At 38.0% G+C, this 23,123-nt stretch overlaps 1 protein-coding gene across 1 annotated transcript in view; it reads left to right on the top strand.

The window, feature by feature from the left end:
• Window positions 1-23,123, top strand: part of ltk (leukocyte receptor tyrosine kinase) — a 186,992-nt gene that overhangs the window by 124,009 nt on the left and 39,860 nt on the right. The window contains exons 10-15 of the mRNA XM_028822370.2: window positions 3,741-3,835; window positions 6,454-6,552; window positions 7,814-7,988; window positions 15,149-15,299; window positions 18,821-18,952; window positions 19,440-19,596. Coding sequence (XP_028678203.2) covers window positions 3,741-3,835; window positions 6,454-6,552; window positions 7,814-7,988; window positions 15,149-15,299; window positions 18,821-18,952; window positions 19,440-19,596 — 809 coding nt within the window. The remainder of the gene's footprint in view (window positions 1-3,740; window positions 3,836-6,453; window positions 6,553-7,813; window positions 7,989-15,148; window positions 15,300-18,820; window positions 18,953-19,439; window positions 19,597-23,123) is intronic.

Here is a 23,123-nt window from a genome sequence, read left to right as displayed (position 1 = left end):
GGCAGGAGCAAATCCTGAACGGGGCGCCAGCACATCGCAGGGTGAATACGAGCAATACATACACTAGCAGGGTTAATATAGCATAACAAAACCCCACATCCTACATGACTTTGAAAGGAAACTGAAGCACGTGAGTAAACCCACCAGAAAAACATGCAAATTCAAAGCAAGGAACACCCGGGACCCCATTGCTGTGAGGCAGCAGTACAATTCCATGCCACCGTGCTTTAATGCATTTCATCATGAAAATGATATCAAGTATTTATCATAGCATTCTAAATGTTCAGGGAGCAGGGATATCATGAAATTAATGTATTCTGTGTGCTGTCTGCGCCTCCTATCAGTGCAAGAAGAAGTAGCGATTAACATGGCTCCAGGAACACTTAACACAAAACATTTAATATGCTACATAACTTATGATGGGGTTTGAGAAAATCTAGTAGATTAAATATTCATTTTAAGACGAAGTTTAGTTTACGATGATCTACTTTAATAACAAATTACGAGAATAAAGTCAACATGTTGTCACACTATTACACAGTACCCAGGTATATTACACAGTATTGAAAAAAATAAAACAAGTACAACTTGGCTTGCAGTATTATCTAGTAGTATAGAAACAGTATTCACACATTTGAACATAATGGTCCACATCCAACCTTTTAAATCCAAAGTATTTCCAGACAACAGACACGGCTCCTTTTTCCAGCAAAAGTTCTTCTGTGTCATCCTGTTCAACTTTATCATCTGCTACAGCTTCAATGTTCTCTGTCCATTTTGACCACGCAATACCTCCACTACCACATGTACTCCTTTGCATGTGTTTAGGGGTGTAGCAGTGAAAAAGAGCCCCCTTAAACAGTTTCCCGCTGCGCCATGTTCCAAACGTTGTTTAGGCAATTTAAACCGGCGTTGCGGTATAAGAAAAATTCATATCATAACAAAAATAAAAAACGGTATGAACCGGTATACCACCCAGTACTAAGTAATAGTTGTGGTAGTATTCTCACATGTACAAATTGGGACATATCCTATTTACAGTGTATTCAGAAAATATTCAGACCGATTCACTATTTTCATGTATTGTTCGGTTGCAGGCTTATTCTAAAATCATGCAAATTAATTTTGTACTTCATCAGGCATAAGCCAGTACCCCGGAATGGCAATGCATGGCACTCCAGCCACCATAAAAAACCTCACACTGTTCCATCTGAACTAGTGTGGTGCTGAGGTGTCACCTGTTGCATGGCTGCACTCGGGTCCTAATCTGGGATCCTGAGTTGGTTTGTCATGTGGTGGGCATGGCTATGTGCTGTATCAGCGCGTGCTCCTAACTTCGTAACCTTTTGCAGTGATTACAGGCTTGAGTCTTGAGTATGATCAGGGCTGTAGAGTTGTTACACATAACCTTCGACTCCAACTTCAATTCCTCAGTTTATGGTACCACTGACTCAGACTCCTCTATTTGTAATTTAAGCCAATATACAGTACTGGCCAAAGATTTGGGAAATTCATACAATTAAATTGATTTGCAAACATAGCCAAGACATTACTAGTGTATATAATGGCCATTACTGCAAAAAATGAATTTATTTTAATGTATTATTCACATATGGCTGCAAAGTCCCATTTTCAGCATCAGTTCCTTCAGTGTCCTAATGGTAAAACCCTATTAGATTATCCTTACTTAGTCATGTTTACATCCTAATTGGTTATTAGAAACCTTTTTATCTGCATTTGAATCACTGTTCACTTGCGTTGCAAGGTACTGGTATTCCTAAAGTTCAGTTCTGGGTTCAATAATGGACAAGTGAAACAGCTTATAATAATAATTTTAAAAAGCCACAACGGCATCACTGCAGCCTTTAAACCCAAAGTTTAACAGCGTAGGGTGCTAAAACATAGCCTGATAGATAATGTTGGCAGTAATAAAATGTTTTGTACCTTGCATGTTGTGTGCTTTCAATTACATACCATTCATATGTTTGGCCACCCAAAAACATTCATGTTTTTGAAATAAATTGATACCTTTTTTATGAGTATGCCATTAATTTGATTAAAAAATATAGCCAAAGTATATACGTATATAATGGCTTTTACTGCTTGAAATGACTGATGTTTAAAAAAAATTGTTATTCACTTATGGCTGCAAAACCTTTTTCAGAAGCTATTAAACAAGTAAAACAAACTTTTTACAGTGTCTTTTATAGCACAAATCCATTTATAAACAATCACAGAAATACAATAAATACAACTGGAACAATAGTAAATGATTAAAGTAGTTAAAACTGCCTCATATATATATTAGAGATACAAGTTACTCTAAGACCTAAACCCCTAATCCTCTAAAAGAATCCCCTAATTCGTTTGTTTTATTTCATAAACAAATAATATATGCACTACAAAGTCAAATAGTGATTGCGTGCACTTTTGTGAAATCTGTTTGGAGTGACATGAAATATAACCAAGAAGCATTCTTCTTCACTGACACCTTTTAACCATGCAGCCATGTGAAGTATTGTTACGTTCAACTACCTATTTAAAGGTCCTGTGACCTTTAAAATAAGATACTAGAACATATGAATTTGACTGCTGTTATACTTACTTCAATCCTGACAGGTCCTTTGATTTGACTTTTAATTGAGAGACTTATGAATCACTAATACAGAAAAATCTATATTTAATGGAGCAGGACAGTATTGATGTTTAACCTGTATCATCATTAATGTGAAAAAGTTACATTTTTAGAATGTATTTTTCACTAGAATTTTGAGTGCAGACTAAAGAATGAAACTGTATTTATGTTTGTACAGTAGTTTTCAGTTTTGTGTTAAGTGATATTATAATTTCCTACAGTGACGAACCTAATATTTTTCTTAAACAGCACATAACATTTGTACATGTATAGAGTATGTCTATTTTACAGTGCACACTTCACAAATAATTTTGATGTGGTGATGAGCTGACATTATTCTTCACTTTACCTCCTATATACCTGAGTGACCAGAATTAACAGCTTTAGGGTTGATAGCAGAACTACCTACATTATTCTGTCATTAATCTTTAGGCTCAAAGTTCTGTAGAACTAAACACACCTATTAGCCATCATGTGTTGAGATATGGTCTTTAGTATGAATACTCCATATCCATCCATCCATCCATCCATTTTCCAACCCGCTGAATCCGAACCCAGGGTCACGGGGTCTGCTAGAGCCAATCCCAGCCAACACAGGGCACAAGGCAGGAACCAATCCTGGGCAGGGTGCCAGCCCACTGCAGAATACTCCATATCATCTAATGAAATTCAATAATTTATCATTCCTGTTCATATCATCAAGTCCACACTTTACAGATATTCTCTTCAGTAATTTGCCCTCATGTACAATGAAGTCTCCATGTAGCTCTACAGTGTTAGTAGGTGGTATTAAAACAAAACTGAGATCCATTATGAACAAATCAGCGCATCCTGTCTCTGACACACTGACACTGAGTACTTTCAGCCAATAAATTAACAGGAGTGTGTCTAGAAACGCTACTGGAGCTCCTTTATGCCATTGATTAACCCTGATGGTTATTTAATATTTATTCTGCCTGGATGGATTTATAGAAAAAAACAAAAGAAGACATTCAATGAAACAAGCAACAAGGAAGTGGACAAGAACAATTGTATATTGTGAGTGACTTGCAAATGACTGCAATTCTGATTAAGAATCCTCTATACTGACTCTTGTTTTTTTCAGTTTTCACTTGGTGTTGAACGCTACATGGGGCTCAGGTTCAAGGGCAGATCTTGCTGTTGACAATATCGTCTTTGGTGTGTCTTGCTTTGATTTAGGTAAAGAATTTCTTTCTTTCTTTCTTTCTTTCTTTCTTTCTTTCTTTCTTTCTTTCTTTCTTTCTTTCTTTCTTTCTTTCTTTCTTTCTTTCTTTCTTTCTTTCTTTCTTTCTTTCTTTCTTTCTTTCTTTCTTTCTTTCTTTCAATTTCACTTAAAGGAATAATCCACCAAAAATAAAACATTTTCTATTACATACCCTGTGTCATTTTGTTGTAATGATTGTAAACATGTGTCTCATATTTTTCTGACAAAAAGAGATAAAATAGTTCCTGACATAACAGGTTTCAATGGGGACCAATGCTTAACAAACAATAAAATCTGTTTACTCATGTTGCATAATTCATATATGAGATATCCAGTTGCATACTCACAATGCCCCTAACATATATACTGTATTTTGGTTAAAAAAATGAATGGCTGGGATACAGGCTCAAATGAAGACATCCCTTCGAAGACCTCTTTTCCTCCCTCTTTCCTTTTAGTAAACCAGTTTCTACATTATATGCCCTTCTTATGGAGTTCAGTCATAAACCACTCCTTATTAATTCAGTTTGACAATCAGACCTTACTCCAGCCTCTTTGCTCAGTTGGAAAACCTATTTCACTAACATATCAAACTCTTTTTGCAATCCATGTCACCAGCATAGTCAGTTTAAATTTATTCATTTGTTATGCCCTACCGATAGACAACACCACCTTATTAGACTGGTCCCTGATCCCACTTGTCATTTGTTTTTATATGGCACAGTTGGCAATTTTTGTCACATGTCCTTGCACTGCCCCCTGTTCTTTCTTTCTGCACTTTTGTCTGTTTAAATCATGGCTGCCTTTGTGTCCTGTGAACTTCCTATCTTCTCCTAGAATTATCCTTATCACTTTCTTCTATCCACTAGCGGCTTGTTCATCTCCCAAATATTGCACTGTGTATACTGGCAGCTAAGATTGCTGCTGGCCTGCTGATGGAAATCTCTAGACCAAGTCTCTCCTAATCTTTGGAAGGCTACATTTTATGATATCTTCCTGTTGGAATTGTCTGTGTTGTGGCTCAGTAGAGCATATCGCAGTTTTGGCACAGTCTGTGGCTGTTGCTCTGCAGTGCAGATGTTCGATTACACCTCTCTGTATGTGTTTCTCTGGCTCTTTTTGTTCCTTTGAAACCTTCTTTTCCTAAACCTCTGTTGGTGACCTGGTGGCAGTCGGGCCCATGCAGTATGGCTCATATGTTTTTTTCATTTTATGGATACCCCCCGAGTAGAATTGGGTTGGTGAGGGCAAGAGGACATTGATGGTTTGTATTTCTTTTTATTTTTTTTATTTTTTTTATTTATTTATTGATTTTAATTAGAAGCAAATAACATTCCACACAATCAAGTCAAACTAAACAAATAAAAACAAAATTCAACCCCCATCCAACAGAAAGAGGGGAGAGCAAACAACCAGAGCTCATCTTTAAAAGCAGCAAGAAAGGAAGAGTATCCTTTTCCCCAAAGTAGAAGCTTATTCTAAAATGTTATTAATTAGAGCTTGACATATTTAAAAAAAAAAAAAGTTTTTAACAGGTCCTCTAAGTGAGAATTTGATGTTTTCCAATTTAAAATAGTACAGAACATCAGTTACCCACTGACTTAACAGAGGCGGGCTGGGATTTTTCCAGATGAGCAAAATAAGTCTATGTGCTAGTAGTGAGGTAAAGGCAATTACAATTTGTTTGTCTTTCTCCACTTTAAGCCCATCTGAGAGTACACCAAACACAGCTGTTAAGGGATTAAGAGTGACTGTGACACCAAGGCTGTCTGATGGGTATTTAAAGATTTTGGTTCAAAATGTTGTTAGTTTGGTGCACGCCCAAAACATGTGGCCCAGTGAGGCTGGAGCTAGATTGCAATGTTTACAGGTTTGATATTGCCCTAAAACCATTTTGGATGAATGTAATTAGAAAAGAAAAGCAAGTAAAAAGCATTATCAGGTAGAAACTATGAAGGGGCTTCAATAAGCAGAAGGTCAAGTTAACAGTGCAGTTTTACATATTGCCTTTTAAAACCCAAAAACATATTGTTGTGGTTTAATGACCAATGAATGACATTAAAGGCAGGCCTTCAATTCAATAGGACAATCCCATTTAAGCATACTCCCCAGCTGTCAATCAGAGGATATTCCAGAAGTGGCATATTTTACAATTTTTTATTAAAATACATGTGTTTGGGATATTGTTAGCATACACCTGAATATGTGATATATAAGTAAATTGAGTTTTTTTTTTTCATTGTAATATTGCTTGATTTATGTTAAGCATTGGTTCCCATTGAGGCCTATTGTGTCAGGAATTTTGTTATCTCTTTTCTATATAAAAACATGAGATTCAATTTTTGGTCATTACTACAAACAACATGAAGTAAGTAACATAAAAAATATATAATTTTTGGGTTGAGTAGTCTTTTTAATTCTTTTTGATCTCTGTTGATTTGAGCAACTTTAAACAAGACACTGGATGAAGAAAAAAACCAGTTACAGTTTCCATGATTTATTTTCCAATGCACTATATTTTGACTAATCAATCCATATAACGCAATTTCTTCTTTCTCCTCTTACTTTGGTATGTCTTTTCCTTCTGCCTTAGGTGACGGAAGCCTATCCCTTAGTAACAAGCTCCTGCTGGACACCGAGTCTGCAAGTGATCTGGGCTTCACTGGCCTGCCTCATGAACCCCTGATGTCTGGTACTTGTACTCCACTGTTATTTTGAGAATTTCAGAAGAGTAAGCCAAGATACACAATAGAGGTTTGAGTGGTCTGCCAGTGACCAATCAGGTCAATTCTGGCTCCACGTTTACATGTGTTCTGGGAAAGAAGGCCTCAAATGCTCTGCTGTATTTAAAATAAAATCATTCTATTATAACAGCAGTGTTTTGTTAAAGGTGGAATTGGCCTGCTATTTGTGAAACTCTTTCCACATATGCTTCCAGGATTGAGTGAGTCTGTGTTAGGATAAAATAAAGTGATAAACTTGCTTTGCAAAGAAATTTGTATTTAAAATGGTGTTTGTTATTCTTTTCTTTAATCAATGGCTAACATTTTGAAACTTTATTCTAAGAAAACGTCATCTTATAAATCATGTTTTAAGGAGTGTTCACCTCTCCTTTTTGATGTGATGTAGATCTACTGAAGAGTTACGCAAGACCAGTGCTTCATGTCTTGTTCTAAACAGACAAAAAATTGACAAGAATGCATTAAATATGTAGAATTGGAGATCTTTATTTTCCAATATAATCATACTGGAGCACCATTTAATCTCCTTATGTGAAGCAGTCAAGTCAGATACTCTGTGCTAAATGACTTACATGACAAAAAGCCCCATGTTATCCAGTCAGGCAGGCCATTATGAAGACATTGATTCTTTTCACATGGTTGTCTTTGAGACACTGTCACAGTAAATGGACAGTGATGCTTGCTAGTGAGGAAGCTGAGAATTTGGCTCTCCTTTAGACTTTCACCATCATCTGGAGGCTATTCTTATTGTAGAAGTTTTTAGTTTAATCTTTACCTTTTCAAAATGTTTGTATTTATGATGATGGTGCCATTTGTGATTTCCAAAGGGCACTAGAGTAAACATTTTTAGTTAATTATTAGTCATAATGCAACACTTATAACAATTTTATACTTATATGGCAGCCGTACTCAGTACTTGATACAATTTTTTATTTCAACTATGCACCTTTCTTTAGTGAACACCATCACAAAGCATTATTCATGTTCTGAGCTGTAAGACAATTTTTAACTCTGTTTTTGAATATTGGAGCACAGGCAGGTGAAGTGACTTGTGCAGAGTAAAATATTAATTCAGTGGCAGGAATTGGCCTGGCAACCCCATGGTTTAGAGTCCAACACCCTTGCTGAAGAGCTTGCTAAGTTTCAGATGATTAGTATTGCTTGCTTACTTACTTAAATATTGATATTTTTTATATGCTTTTTTATTTTTAGATGATTCTGGGATGACATGGTTGTTTACATCCTGTGGAGCCAGTGGCTCTCGTGGGCCAACACCAGCCCAGTGCAATAGCTCATACCAGAACAAGAATGTGAATGTGACAGTAGGCAAGGAGGGTTCACTAAGGGGGGTTCAGATGTGGCAAGTGCCAGCCACCAACAAATACATGTAAGTGCTCATTAAAGGGGTAACAGGGCATTATTTCAGAGACTGTGGAACTTCTTCCTTTGTGGATGATGAATATAATCATTGAATGAGCTTATAAATACTGTACACGTCGTCTTCTTCTTTCGGCTGCTCCTGTTAGGGGTTACCACAGCGTATCATCTTCTTCCATAATGTCGTGTTCTGCATCTTGCTCTGTTAATTACAAATACTGTTACATCTATTATAAAAAATGTTGAATTGACTAAGGATGTAATTTAAGAACTGCCAGTTCTTACATTTTATTAAATGAAAGGTGGCCCACTACAACCTGGAATAGGATAAAACTAATGCAAAAATGGATATATGAGTAAATTAAACTTTACTAATGAGTAATTCTGGAGTCATTTCTACAAAAGTGTATCCAGAGGTCTTGTACTGTATGTTCTTTATTTGCATGTGATATAAAGTGGCAGTTAATATGCAGCAGCTTTAAGAAATTCCTTGGTATTTCATTAAACCTTTATTAATTGTATCTACATATAACATTTTACTTTCCTCCACATGAAATCAGAAAACAATGGGGGGCTCATCAGCTTTGTTCGATGTCTGTGGGAAAACAATTTATGCAAGAACTTAAGCAGCTGCACACCAGAAGCAGAAGTGGACTTAACATTGTGATTTGTTTCTCCACCCATATAATTAATAGTTCTTATTCACATTCATTGCACACTTAATGTCACATGGCTTTACATTAAAAGTGGCCTAGAACTGATAATCCTGCTACTTTTCCTTGTGAGATATTTTTCTCTTGATTAGATGTCACTCCATTCACGTGATTTATTGACTCAAATGAAATTTTGGTTTAAATGCAGATTCAAATAGTGTTTCTTGAGGATACAGAGAACTTGTCAGCGATCAAAAATCAGACAGTAGATCAGGTAAAAAAACAAAATGAGATCCAAAAACAAAGCCAGAAAGTAAAATTAGGAAATTACACCGAATTAGAGAAAACCAAATCCCCTGGAAATTATTCTTGGAGGTTGTTATTCTGCTAACTTCACCGAAAAACATGGGAAAGAGAACCCTGATTTGAACAAGCAAACAACTAATTCTAAAAAACACTAGTTAGAAACACATATACTGAACAAAAAACTACACAAAACTTTAAAGGATACCGGCAAAACTAAGGAGGCAACACTAACAAAAACAATTACCTATACAATTGTACAGAAAGAATTCAATGGTCCAGCCTGAAAAAAAAGAACAAACAAAAAGTAAAGACATGGATTTGTCACTCACTGTCTCTTGATTCAATGTTCCAGAAGTACTTGTCAAAATATCAAGTGAGCTTCATTCCCTTTTACGTTGTACATACCAACTTTTGCAGTTTTGTTGTTGTTCCAGTTATTTTTGGACAGGGAATATTGAATCTTATGTTTGTGGAGTTTATTATGGAACAAGATGATCTGCTGTGGCAGCCCCTAACGGGAGCAGTCAAAAGAGAGTTTATGTTCATCTACCTGTTTTGGAAACATGTCAGTTTTGCCAGCATCTTTGTGATTTTTGACCTCTTGCTGGTCCTTATTATTGTGTTGCATTATTGATATGAAACTACAGGGTATAGCTTAATTTTTACCTTTATCCAAGATTCATAATTTTTCCTTCTGTTGTCGCCTATATCATGTGTTTTGAATAGTCAGCAGCATTTTATTCAGTGTAGCACTAACAGGGGTCACTCCTGGAGAATGGTAATGGTCACTTGTCACACCTTGGAAACATGGAAGTTCAGTAAAGGCACATCAAATACACAAATCAAGCTATCATGATAAGTAAAAAGGTGTGGTGAAAATAGTATTCAAGAATCTCATGAGCAAAATAAAAAATCACAAAACAACAGCAGGAATGAGCAGTAAGTAGGATTGCTAAAGCCAGTTAACCTAAATGTACTTCTAGATATGACCCAGTATATGGTACGGCCCTAGTGAGTGAATGACTCCAACTTAAATAGGTTGCATAGTTCATAAACTGACATTGTGCTACAGCAGCAAATTAATGACATTTATATGTCATTTACAGTTTCGGATATATCTAAGGGCTTGGCCAACAGTGTAAATAGGCATACAGTGCTTTCTCAATTTTTTTATTTTAATAAATTTGCAAAAATCTCAAGTAAACTTTTTTCATGTTGTCATTATGGGGTGTTGTGTGTAGAATTCTGAGGAAAAAAATGAATTTAATCCATTTTGGAATAAGGCTGTAACATAATAAAATGTGGAAAAAGTGATGTGCTGTGAATACTTTCCGGATGTATATCAATATATGGGCAATGATAAAAACTGTCAGCCTGGCAGTGAGGAGGAAACTGAGTGGATAATCAGCTTTACAGCCATCCTGACATGGAGGAAGTGTAAGAACAGTTGAAAAGATAGTTAATTAGGGTTTTGAAATTGCAATTTTTGAATGTTTTAATCACTGTTTTTTTCTGCTGCATACTGTGTTCTGTAACACGTAATCTGCGGATTCTGTGTATTGGTGTGAAGATAGTTTTTCTGCAGAGATAATCAGGGTGTGACTCCACCAAATCCCCAACATGACCGAAGTTGACATTGTAGGTTGTTTCCTATGGAAGTCACTGTCCACCTATACTGCTTGAACCCATGGTGCATCCTTTTTCTTCCCAAACCTTAAGTGAAACTTAAAGGCACAGTATACACTAATGTTGAACATCTGCATCCTAACTATCGGGTACATGTGGCAACTAACCCTTGGCACTCATTCATATAAGGAAACCTCAGAGAAGTCCATCAGCTTAATGTGCATATTCTTAGTATGACAACATTAGACAAACCCATGCAGATATACAGCAATATACACATCGCCCAGCATGGAATTTCAACCCCTACTGCCGATGTTGTGAAACACTAGTGCTAGCCAATTTTACCATTTGATTAGTTGAACATAGTGTTTTCTTTTCCATTACAATATTAAGTTACTGTGAACCATTTGTCAATTTTTGTTCATGTTTTTGAACTATGAATTCTGTAAATTGAAGACCTGAAAAAAAATCTTCCAAGTATTCTGAGTTAAAATGAAACTTTATTTCACTTCTCAGTTTACCCTTGCGCATTTTAGTTCTTTCATAATAATATTCTCAATTCATATTGGGCAATGGCTGTTACCAGTCATTTCACTGGAAAAAAAAAGTTTGAGATTTCTCACTTTCGGTGATACTACAGTAATGTCCAACTATACTGTGAGCTGACACAATAAGTTTGAGTTCCTATGCTGAATCCCTATAAAAATGTACAAAACCATGCTTACGGTACATTGCAGATCCCAGATCGTATGACAATCACTGTTTACAGCAATCTTCCTTCAGCTCTTGCTTCTATGCTTTGCTGCACTCTTCTTTGAGGTGCATAAAGATGGTTATAATAATACAGTAATACATTTTATTTACATAGCGCCTTTCCCATGCTAAAGTGTGGATCACAACAAGATTGCCAGAATCAGAGGACTTTAGTGGAGGAACAGGAGCATAGCGATGGAGAAGGTCACTGATGTAGTCCAGTGCAAGGCCATTTAAAGATTTGTAGGTTAATAATAGAATTTTCTGTTCAGTTCTGTAAAACACTGGGAGCCAGAAGAGGCAAAGCAGGATGGATGTTATGTGATCGCTGTTGCTGGTTCATGTTAGGACTCTTGCAGCAGAGTTTTGAATTAGCTGGAGCTATGATAGAAGATTAGAAGCGCTACTTGTCAGTAGAGAGTTACAATAATCGATGCAGGATGTGATATAAGCATGGTCAAGTTTCTCAGCATTAGAAAAGGAGAGGAATGAGCGAACACAGGATATGTTCTCCATTCTGGACAGTACAGTGTCATGTTTGGCAGTGTCAAATGCTGCACTAAGATCTAACAAAATTAATATGCTGCTTTATCCAGTGTCTGCTGCCATAAGCAAATCATTACTTACCTGAAGCAGAGCCGTGTTGTGCCCTGAAACCAAACTGAAAGTATTCCATCAATTTATTAGATGTTAAGTAATTGGTGAGTTGGGAACCTACAACATGCTTAAGAAGTTTAGACAGAAAAGGTAAGTGAGAAGTAGACCGAAAATTGTTAAGATTGTTGGCATCAAGACCAGACTTTTTTTAACAGTGCGGTTACAGGAGCAATTTTAAAAGTGGCTTGCCAGTGTCAAGGGATGCGTTTTTTTTGTTTTTTTTTGTTGTAACAGTCGGGATTATAGCATGAAGGCAGGATTTAAAAAGTGTGGTAAGGGTTGGGTCCAGCACACAGGTAGTGGGCCTCATCTTACAAAGCAGGTCGTTAAGAAATGCAAATGCATTAACAAAAGAGCTAGATGGAGTGGGAGGACAGGGAAAGATATAAATGAATGATGGATTTATATTAGTTGAATTATTTAGATCTTTAATATTATTGAGGAAAAAGTGGAGGAATTTTTCACAGACATCAGTAGAGGAGGTAATTGTGCCAGGTGTAGGTTGAAGTAGTTTATTAACTACAGAGAACAAAACCCTCTGGTTATCTTGGCCACTTTCTATTATTCTGACATAATGTGTGTTCTTGGCTGCAGTTAGTGCATCCCTATAAGCCCTTTGATGATCAGAGAAAGCCTGGATGTGCACGGTGAGGCCAGTCTTACATGACATTCTCTCAAAGCATCAGCCAGCTGCTTTCATAGACCGTTACTCTGAATTGTACCTTGGAGCTGAGCGCTTAAAGGAAACCTCCTTATGCTTTAAAAGCTTTATCTAGTGCTGAAAGAAGGGCTGTGTTATAGTGGTCAACAAGACTATCTGGTGTTGATGGAATATGTGAAGACAGAAAAGATCAGAAATGGAACTAGCAATGATAGAAGAACAGATATGTTTAAGTTTTCTGAAAGAAATTTGATGTTTACAAGTAAGAGGAGGGAGTGGTAATGAGACGGTTTAAAGTACTGCTTTATAATCAGATAGGCCCAAATCACTGTTATAAGTATTGCCAACAGCTAAGCCAGATATACAGATCAAGTCCAATATATGACCATCAGAGTAAGTAAGAAAATCAACAAGTTGCACCAAGTCAGAACAGTCCAGTAAGGACAGGAATTCATTTCTCAGCTTACGTGTAGTAATGTCAATATGGATGTTGAAATTGCCAAGAAGAATGACTTTCTGCAAAGGGAACTTAAATGGTTTAATAATTCAGTCAGATCAGATAAAAAAGACGCATTATATTTTGGGGGGGCGATAGTGAACAATGAGTAAGATGAGACCTGATTTCATTATTAGCTTAAGAGCCAGACACCTTGAAAGACAATGGACAGTCAATTGGGATTCTTTTGAAGTTTAGTTCAGTTCTAACTATTACTGTGACTCCTCCTCCTTGTCTTGAGTTGCAAGGCTCTGCGAAGCAAATGTATCTGGATGGTGTCGCATCCGTAAGACACATAAAATTGTTTGGTTTTTGCCAGGTTTTTGTTAGGCAAAGTATGTCAAGGTTGGAGTCTGTAATTAATTCTAATAGCACCAGAGCTTTCCCATTAAGAAGTCTTGAGTTAAACAATGCAATATTAGCTGATGAGGGTTCATTGTGGACAGATCCATGATCAGAGTTTATTCTAACAAATTGCATATTTGGCACACTGACATTCCTGTTTCCAAAGCCATGAATAGGACGGCATATTCCTGAACAAATGCTGCCATTGATCTTTTCACTTGCACCCTGGAGGTGGCAGTGACCTGACCTGCAATGTACATATTTCGGGCACCACACAATTCCAGTGTCTTTTAGGATGTTCCAGTCAGACCATTTGCTCTGGACAAACTGTTTAATACAAAGGAATTTGTCACAAAAGTATTTTAGCATAGTACAGAGCAATACTTATCTGATAGTAGCAGAGAAGCAGCAGAGCATAGTGGAGAAGGTGAGATGGGTGGGGTGGGATGGCACAGATTAGCAGTGATTTGCAAGCATAGTAGGAGACATTACAATATTCCCATGAAGATACCAGAATTCAGAGGTTCCAATGTATAGCCACATATATATAACACTGGACATTACAAGTGTGATTGCCCCAGAGTTGCAAGCCAGGTGGGTGCAAATCACATAATTTCTCAGTCATTAAAAACATATAGAAGTAATTGAGAACAATCCAGTATATCCATTATAATCCAGAAGACAGACCATCTCCTAGATCGCCACGGTGCAAAGAAATGTTAATAAGACTTGTCCCGTGAACCACAGAAAGATTCAGTTGTCCCCGAAGCTGAGAACCCAGTCAAGGCAAAGTCCATAAAGACTATAAAGATAAATCCAAATCAATGCAGTTCAAGTCAGATGCATCCATGAACTATATCCATCCATTTTCCAACCCGCTGAATCCAAACACAGGGTCACAGAGGTCTGCTGGAGCCAATCCCGGCCAACACAGGGCACAAGGCAGGAACCAATCCCGGGCAAGGCACACACCCGCACACCCACCACACACTATGGCCAATTTAGAATCGCCAATGCACCTAACCTGCATGTCTGTGGACTGTGGGAGGAAACCGGAGCACCCGGAGGAAACCCATGCAGACACGGGGAGAACATGTAAACTCCATGCAGGGAGGACCTGGGAAGCGAACCTGGGTCTCCTAACTGCGAGGCAGCAGCGCTACCACTGCACCACCGTGCCGTCCTTCCATGAACTATATATACAATAAAAAAAAAAAAGTGAAAGAAGTGTAAGTGCAAATGTGACGCAGATTTTAACGGAAAGTGTTATCAGGCTGTTACCAGCATTTTATTTGGTTAATGGCTCTAACCTTCCTCCACTTCAAATGGCTGGTTTTCAAAGTACTATAATCAGCTTCATACAAACAGTTTGCATGCACTAGCTTCCTTCAATTCTGAACTGGATAAGCAGGTTAGAAATACACAGGGTTCCCACTGATGAACCAATGTCTATGTCCTATGTGGTGGGGCTGGAAAATTTCTAGACCTGTTCCCTGCCCCAGATTAAACACTGCTGTTAAACTTTCACTCCACAACTTTCTAACCATTATTGCTATTTCTGTCAAGGATGGACAATACTGTGGTCAGTAGGAAATGGGATGGCTGCCCTTATGAGCATGCTTCACAGTCTACATCGTATATATCTGTCTCTCTTTTGTTCTGTTTTATGGCAGCATTTCAGCATATGGAGCTGCAGGAGGGAAAGGAGCCAAAAACCACAACATGCGTTCTCATGGCATCATCGTCTCAGCTGTGTTTCAGCTCAAGAAAGGTGACATCCTCTACATTCTGGTTGGCCAGCAGGGGGAGGATGCTTGCCCAGGGGTAAGAGTGCCACTATCTTAGTTATGTCAATTTCTTCATTTACTCTAGGACTGCTTTTCTTTATAAACATGAATGCGCTATGACACAGAAAACATACATGTACTGTATATGGATTTTCCAGAATAAGTGGAGTGTGCTGGGTTTATGGATGCTGAAGAAATGTGTTTTTGCGTGTGAAGGGAATTTGGGGCACTGGATGCATTTTAAAGTTAGCAGTAATTGCCAGGCGGTTTAGTGACGTTCTTTACAACATCTCAGGACATCTGTTGTGTGGGTCATTTGCATTGTACTGTATATTCAACTGGTAGCAGCAAAAATTTATTTTTTAGTGGAGTAAGTTGTTGTTATTATATATGTATTGTTATACATTAAGGCATTTAAATAATGCAACACATTTTGTCCTAACGAATGCCTGCAAACTGTTGGAAATTTATAAGCCAATAGGTTCCGTGTGCATACACATACACACACAAAATACTATAGTCAGTTCTTCTTTTGTCTGGTTTAGAGATGGTATGAATTCCTTTTCAACCACCTCAGCACCTGCTCCCACTAATCTGTAACATTTCACAGATGCATTTCAAGACTTTAGGTACCCCAGATTTTCATCATGCATCCCAAATCCATGAGTGTTGCATTAATTGATAACTCTGAATTGTCCCTGTGTGAGTGTAGGTGTGTCTTTATGAGAATGTGTGTGCCCTGCAATTGAATAGCACTCCATTCAGAATTACTTCCTAAATTGCTCCCTATACTACCAGGATAGGCTATACCACCTAGCATGATTCTGATAATAACTAAATGGTTTTGATAATAGGAAAAAAAAGCTCACTTGGACACGGGGAAAACATGCAGATTTCACACAATTAGTGGCCATACTAAGTTTTGAACTCAGGAACAGTGCTAACCACTACACCTTCATGCTACCCCTACAATATGTATACATATATATTAGTAGTGTATGTAAGAAAGTGTGTGTGCGGTTGTGTTTAAATTGAAAATTGGGGAACAAATAAAAAGACAGTGGGGTCTTTAAATTCATGTTCACTGATGTTATTAGCTCTGATTTTCTTATATACAATGCTTGATTTTTAATCCTCAGTGGTCACAACAAAATAAATATTTGCAATTAAAATTGAGATGTCAGTGGTTGCATCTTCATAATTAACTCTCAGGATTCTACAAGTAGATTTGTAAAGAATTTTGACCTCCTCTATAGTTGCCTTGAAAAAGTACACAGAGGCTTAGCCTGGGTGATTACTAATGGCGTGTATCTCCCAACTATTTAAGAATGCACCATTTTGACTTTAATCATAGGCTTTTACCTGTGTCTCATTTGCTTATACTACGGAGGCTTTGGAATTCATGTATAATTTTACAGTGTTCAAGTACACATGCACATTTTCTGTATTTTCAAGCTGTTCTCTTGAAATTTATGCCCATATGATTATATATGGATTGCAACAACCACAACCAGGCAGGGAGGGAGGAACACCCATACACATTTCAGAGGTTTGAAATCATTGGACTTTTATTTATTACTCTAGAGCTAAACTCCCCCGTTCCAGCCATGGGAGAAGCCTCCACTTTTTACTCACTAAAAATTTTTTTTTACTTTTAACACTTTTTGTATTCTGCTCCAGTGTTATGACCCCGAAGCACGCCACTCTTTTATATCTCGTTCCCACAGGTGTCGCTCCAAATGCTTGACTTCTGCTCCTCCTCCTGCTGAGGTTCACCTTCTGCCAGCATACTGCTCAGCTGATGTCCAGCCCCATAACCCTCCATGTCTGTGGCTGGATCATTACAATATCAAACCCACTACTATTTAGACTAATGAGGTGATGATGCCTATCCTGGCATCACTGACTGCAAGGTGTAAAGTAACCATGGACAGACTGCTTTTTCTTTACAGGGCACACACACTACACTCTTTCACATTAGGACCAGTTCAGAGTCACCAGCTAATGGGAATATATAAATGGAAAAGCCAGGTAGACATAGAGGGGAATATGAAACCTCCTCATAGAAAATACCTCACCATGGGATTCAAATCCAGGATGCTGCATCAGTGAAGTAGCAGAAATAAACACTGTTCTACCAATTATACAAGTCAGGATCAGTAGACTACTAATTTTTTCCATTAATTGGTTCATTTTTTCATACCTTTTCTTTCACCGTTCTGGGCAGTCATACATTTCAGCCTATCATGCAGTTATTTCACTTTTTTAGGATTGTAGCTCCTGACCCTTTCCCAAGTGCCAATTTCTATGCACATTTCTATGTACCCCCTAGTGTTATTTCCAGGAGCCAAGGCATGACGCCAGCCTGTCCAGCAAAGGCTTAACCCAAAGCAGTTGACCCCCAAATGGCTGTGGCCTACACAGGCCCAAAAAAGGGAAGCTGGCTTTAAAAGTTCAAATTACACAAAAATGCTTATTAAGAGAGATAAACCACTAAAATCCTCAGCCCACAAAGAATCTTTATAAAGGAAGGTATTTATTGACAAATGCCAAAAGCAGGAGAGTATAACAACAAAATGCTCAAACAGAAAAAGGGAGTTGCCTTAAAAGTCACACTGAAGCAAACAAATCCCAATACACTTATCAGAAGGCAAATCCAAGAAGCAAAAACAGTAAATAGATAGATAGATAGATAGATACTTTATTAATCCCAAGGGGAAATTCATAGAAAATCCAAAGAAAAGGCAATACTTAAAATAACGACACAAACTCAATGATCCACTCGTAAGATCCTCTCTCAGACTCGAGATATAGCCAGAGGGAGAGTCTAACAACAGGGATGTCAGGGTTTCACTGTCTCTTGGGGTAGTAACCACAAAACACACAGAATGGGAGCACATTTAAAGACACAGTACAGAAATGTTATAACGTAAACAAACATAAGAGAAGTTACTTAAAAAGAAGAAAAATACTCTGAAATAATAAATGAACAAAAAACACAGTAAAACCATTAATAAGTACAAAGTTGGGGGAAAAAACCTTGTTTGTAATGTAATAAATAGGCTCCTATATTTAGTAGTTAAAATGACTTGCTAGGGAGTGACATCCCTGTTTTCCTTTATTAGTTCATAATTTAACAGCTTCTCTTGCTTTGTTCAAAAGTATCCTGCCATCCCTTCACAGTGCATTTTTTTCTAGGGTTATTAGGGTGTGTTAGAATATAACTGTTTAATGTAGCTGCTGCTTAAAACATGTGCCATCTGCTGTTTTAACTGGTCATTGCAATGTCCGTGGTGGTTATCAGGTAAAACATCATGTAATTCAATGATTACTTTAATTAAAAGAACCAGTAACTGTCTGTCTATCGAGGATTAGTTCCCATATTGTGTTTAGTGCTGTCAGGATAGGTAACAGTTCTCTGTGATCCTGAACTGGATAAACCGGTTAGAAAATGAAGAAAAATGGTCCAGTGTAATTTAACAAATACAAGTACACTTGAATGTATGTTGTTTGCTTCTTGTTCATATCATTCTTCATGTTTGTGTTTTCTTTTTTTAGAAGGATCTTTTAACCCAGCAGATTTGTTTGGGTGAGTCTTCAGTTATTGAAGATGAATTTAGCGATCGCACCTTAAACTTGGGTTGGGCCGGTGGAGGTGGAGGAGGAGGTGGGGCCACCTATGTATTCAGAGTAAGTTCCACTTATTTGACTGAATCAGAACACCAATGTATTTCTTTTATGCCAGTGGCCAATTGTCCATTGTTGTGATAGGCAATTGGAAGTGCAGAGACATGAGCTGGACCCAATTGCAAATAAATATACCTATTCACAGTTTGTCCCTCAGTGAAAGTGTAGCATTTTTGCTAATGTTTGGCAGGCATGTTGGTGGCAAGCAAAGGTCCTTTTTATAATGCACACCATCCCAAGACACTTCACAATTTCTGAGATATTTGGTGTAACTTACAGGTTAAATGACTTGCTTAATTTTATAAAGTAAATCGGAAGTCAAAACTCAAGCAGCAGAGCAAGCATGCCCCTTTTAGAGTGACAATGCACTACATGTGATACATTTATTGATGGGCAGAAAATGTAGCACTCAAATATCGTCTTGGGTCTAAATTATTGATGAGAATGAAGTTATACTTTTGAAGTGTGACATTTTGATCTCCTTTCACAGATGGAGAGTGGTACCTTGGTCCCGCTTCTGATTGCTGCTGGAGGTGGAGGAAAAGCCTACCGAGAGGATGCAAAAAAGAGTCTAGATGACAGCCCTCTTGAGCAGTATGTGAACAGCACTGCTATTCTAGGCACCAATGGGAGAACAGGGGCAGCAGGTAAGCTTTGAAAGTAGGGACAGACCTCACTAACCTGTAAACATCTTTTGAAGGACTGTATCTCATAGATGAGAAAAATTTTTATGAAAACAGGACAGTCATATCGAACCTGCTCCGTATTCTATATTCTTGCAACTTTGTGAAGTGTCTTCAGATCAAAATTTAAATGTTTCCAAACTTCTGTCTACAGTGTTTCTAACGTTTCTGCAAAATGTTATCTGTGCCTTGTATTCTAATTAAAGAACTTCTTTTAAAGAAGTGCTGGTAATAGTAATAGTAGTACTGATACATTTATAGAGTAATAGCTGGCTTATACTTTACTCATTTCCTTCATAATTTTGATCACTTCTATCATGTCTCCTCTAACTTCCACTTGCTTAAACTGAAAAGATTCTACTCCTTCAATGTCTTCTTGTAGCTTATTCACAACAGTAGTGGAATCAGTCTAACTAGTATTCTCAAAACGTATTCACGCACTGCTCGTGAGTACCAGCAGATTGTTGTGCCAAATGTGCTTGCAGATGCCGGAGCTGTCATTCTTCTTCTTTCTATCATGTAATTGGATTCTGAAATTTGCTTTATGCTCAACAGCTGTGTCGCTTTCTAGATCAGTTTACCTATGCAGTTTGCTGTAAGAAATACAAAAACCCCAATAACTTTACAGAAGTTGAAGCTGTCCTCCTTCTTATCATGTAGTCAGCTTTTGAAATTTTTTTTTTTTTTTTGCCTCACACTCAGCTGATGTCACTGTTGTTTTTATTTCTGCTACGTTTTCTTCTCAATCTCTTTCCATATGCAGTTTGGCATAGGGAAGAAACAAACACCATTAACTTCACGGGGCATGCCATTAGCCACATTTTTTGCTTCAGCAGCACGTATCACATCATATGCTTTCAGTTAAGACCAAGATAACAGTTCTAGCCCCGGTGCTTTGCAGGTATTTGTATACTAGACATACACATGCAATTATTATTTATCTCTTCATTTTCAAAAAAGCCGGAAAAGGGTGGAATGCTCTCTCCGGGTTGGGGACACATTAATGCCTCAAGTGGAGGAGTTCAAGTATCTCAGGGTCTTGTTCACGAGTGACGGAGGAATGGAGCAGGAGGTCGACAGACGGATCGGTGCGGCATACGCAGTAATGTGGACTCTGCAAAGGTCTGTTGTGGTGAAGAGAGAGCTGAGCCAAAAGGCGAGGCTGTCGATTTACCAGTAGATCTACTTTCCTACCCTCACCTATGGCCACGAGCTTTGGGTAGTGACCGAAAGAGCAAGATTGCGTATACAAGCGGCTGAAATGACTTTTCTCCGCAGGGTGGCTGGACTTTCCCTTAGAGATAGGGTGAGGAGTTCAGTTATCCGGGAAAGACTCAGAGTAGAGTCGCTGCTCCTACGCATTGAGAGGAGTCAGTTGAGGTGGTTCGGGCATCTGGTCAGGATGCCCCCTGGACGTCTCCCTGGGGGGGGTGTTCCGGGCATGTCCCACTGGGAGAAGGTCACAGGGAAGACCCAGGGCACGCTGGAGGAATTATATCTCCCGGCTGGCCTGGGAACGCCTCGGGGTCCTCCCAGAGAAGCTGGAGGAGGTGACCGGGGAGAAGGAGGACTGAGCTTCCCTGCTTTGGCTGCTGCCCCCGCGACCTGACCTCGGATAAGCGGTGGATAATGGATGGATGGATAGATGGATGGATGGATTTTCAAAATATTTATTAACAGGAAAATAATGAAGCTCATTTGTTCCAAGTGAATAAATTCACTAATTCTCAGGAGTGACATGCAGTTATAAAAACGTTAATATGATTTACACTGTTGAAACATAAAAAATCAGCTAGTTTAAAACATGACAAGTCATGAATGGTGTGTCCAGATTGTTGAGTATGAGATTGGGCTTACATTTGTATTTTGTAAAAGGCAGTATTACATGTGAGAGGTAGAGCACTTCTATGAAGTTGATAACTAAACTGGGTTAAAAAATTGTATTGGTAGATGTTTTGTCTTGGTAGAGTAATATATTACTCTACTTTCTCTTTTTTGTATTATTATTGTGTAACCTTTGCCAGAATGCCTCAGATCTCACAGACATACCATTGTTTGTAAGGTATTGTACCATATAACTTCTCCCCACCTTCCCTTCTACATTTATAACCTCAGGCAATTAGGTGTAGTAAAAGATATGCAGGAGTTAAGTTACACTTTAAATAATGTATTATTGATAATATTCATAAATAATAATATGAAAAGTACAAGTAAATACTGGCAATCATGCAACCTGATAAAATGCTGATGTGTAGTTTCAGGCGGCACACAGACTTGTAGTTACTTAAAATGTCTCTAGTTAAGGCACCATTTTTGGTTAGCTTTCCTCAGAACAGGCCACATGCCTGTCTCAATACGGCTGCTGAGCTGTGCTCTCCATTATGTTGTCCTTTTCAGTTCTGGGTCCTTCTGAGGAGTGAGGTGCTCCTTCATCATTTGGTAAGAGAGAGAGAGGGTTAAAGCAAGCACATTTATAGAATATCTGCCCACACTCTACAGCCAATAGGGTGTCATGGTACTTAAAGGCTTCTGATACAAGCCAATTCCAAACAGCCATACTTGACCAATGGGGGGACAGAGTAACTTCACACCTGCCCCCAAAATCATTTGTTAAGGTGAAGCTTGCCAGCTAGATAGTTGGCCTCCATGTGGGGGTTGATTGAGAGAGCCCTGCAGAGAATCACTTGCCAAACTTGCTTGAGGCACTTCCCCCAACCCTATTGTAAAATTACAAAGAGACTTAGTCCTAAAAGGGGGTAGGAGTACTTAACCATACAAATAAAGACATACAAAATATTTATCAACTTATATGCAAAATTTCACACCACAGCAGTAAAGATGGGATGTGTCATGCCAATGTTATGTGGATTTGAAATTGGTACTGAAGACTTTTAGAAATGGACCGACAAACATCAACAATAATAATATAAAGCATGGCAGGACAGTTGGTTAATCCTGCTACTTCATGGATCAGGCAATGTGAGTTTAAGATTTAGTCCACACTGACACAAATAAGTTTGAAAATGCATGCTTTTTTTGGTGTTGCCTTCCTTTCACATTGAGACAGAGTTTACAACCACCAAAAATGAATAATTTTGAAAACACTCCCTAAAGTAAATAAATTTGCATTGTAATGTGGATGAAAAAAACAGAGCTTTATGAAAATACTGATGTATGATTATCATGTAATCAAGTACTGGCTTCAGTTTCATCCTGTGTTATTTTATGTTTACTAGAGGGATTCTCATTTCATAACTTCTCTGCATCAGCTGACAGGTAGTGCTCCTTGAAATACAAGAATATTTTGTGATGTTTGTTTTCCTAGGTAGTATTTTGCTAGGCTTTGATATCCTTATATTTACTTGTAACATTTGCAATCAGTTCTACTCATGAGGAAGAATGGTAGCTCACTTTCTTGCATATCACAGCCACCACTCGATTCACTGTCTAAGACCTATTCCACGCTGTCTGCGTAGCTGCCAGTGCTGGTC

The sequence above is a fragment of the Erpetoichthys calabaricus genome, chromosome 16 (genome assembly GCF_900747795.2).
Source record: "Erpetoichthys calabaricus chromosome 16, fErpCal1.3, whole genome shotgun sequence".
NCBI classification, from domain to species: domain Eukaryota; kingdom Metazoa; phylum Chordata; class Cladistia; order Polypteriformes; family Polypteridae; genus Erpetoichthys; species Erpetoichthys calabaricus.
This window is presented reverse-complemented; position numbering and strand designations above follow the sequence as displayed.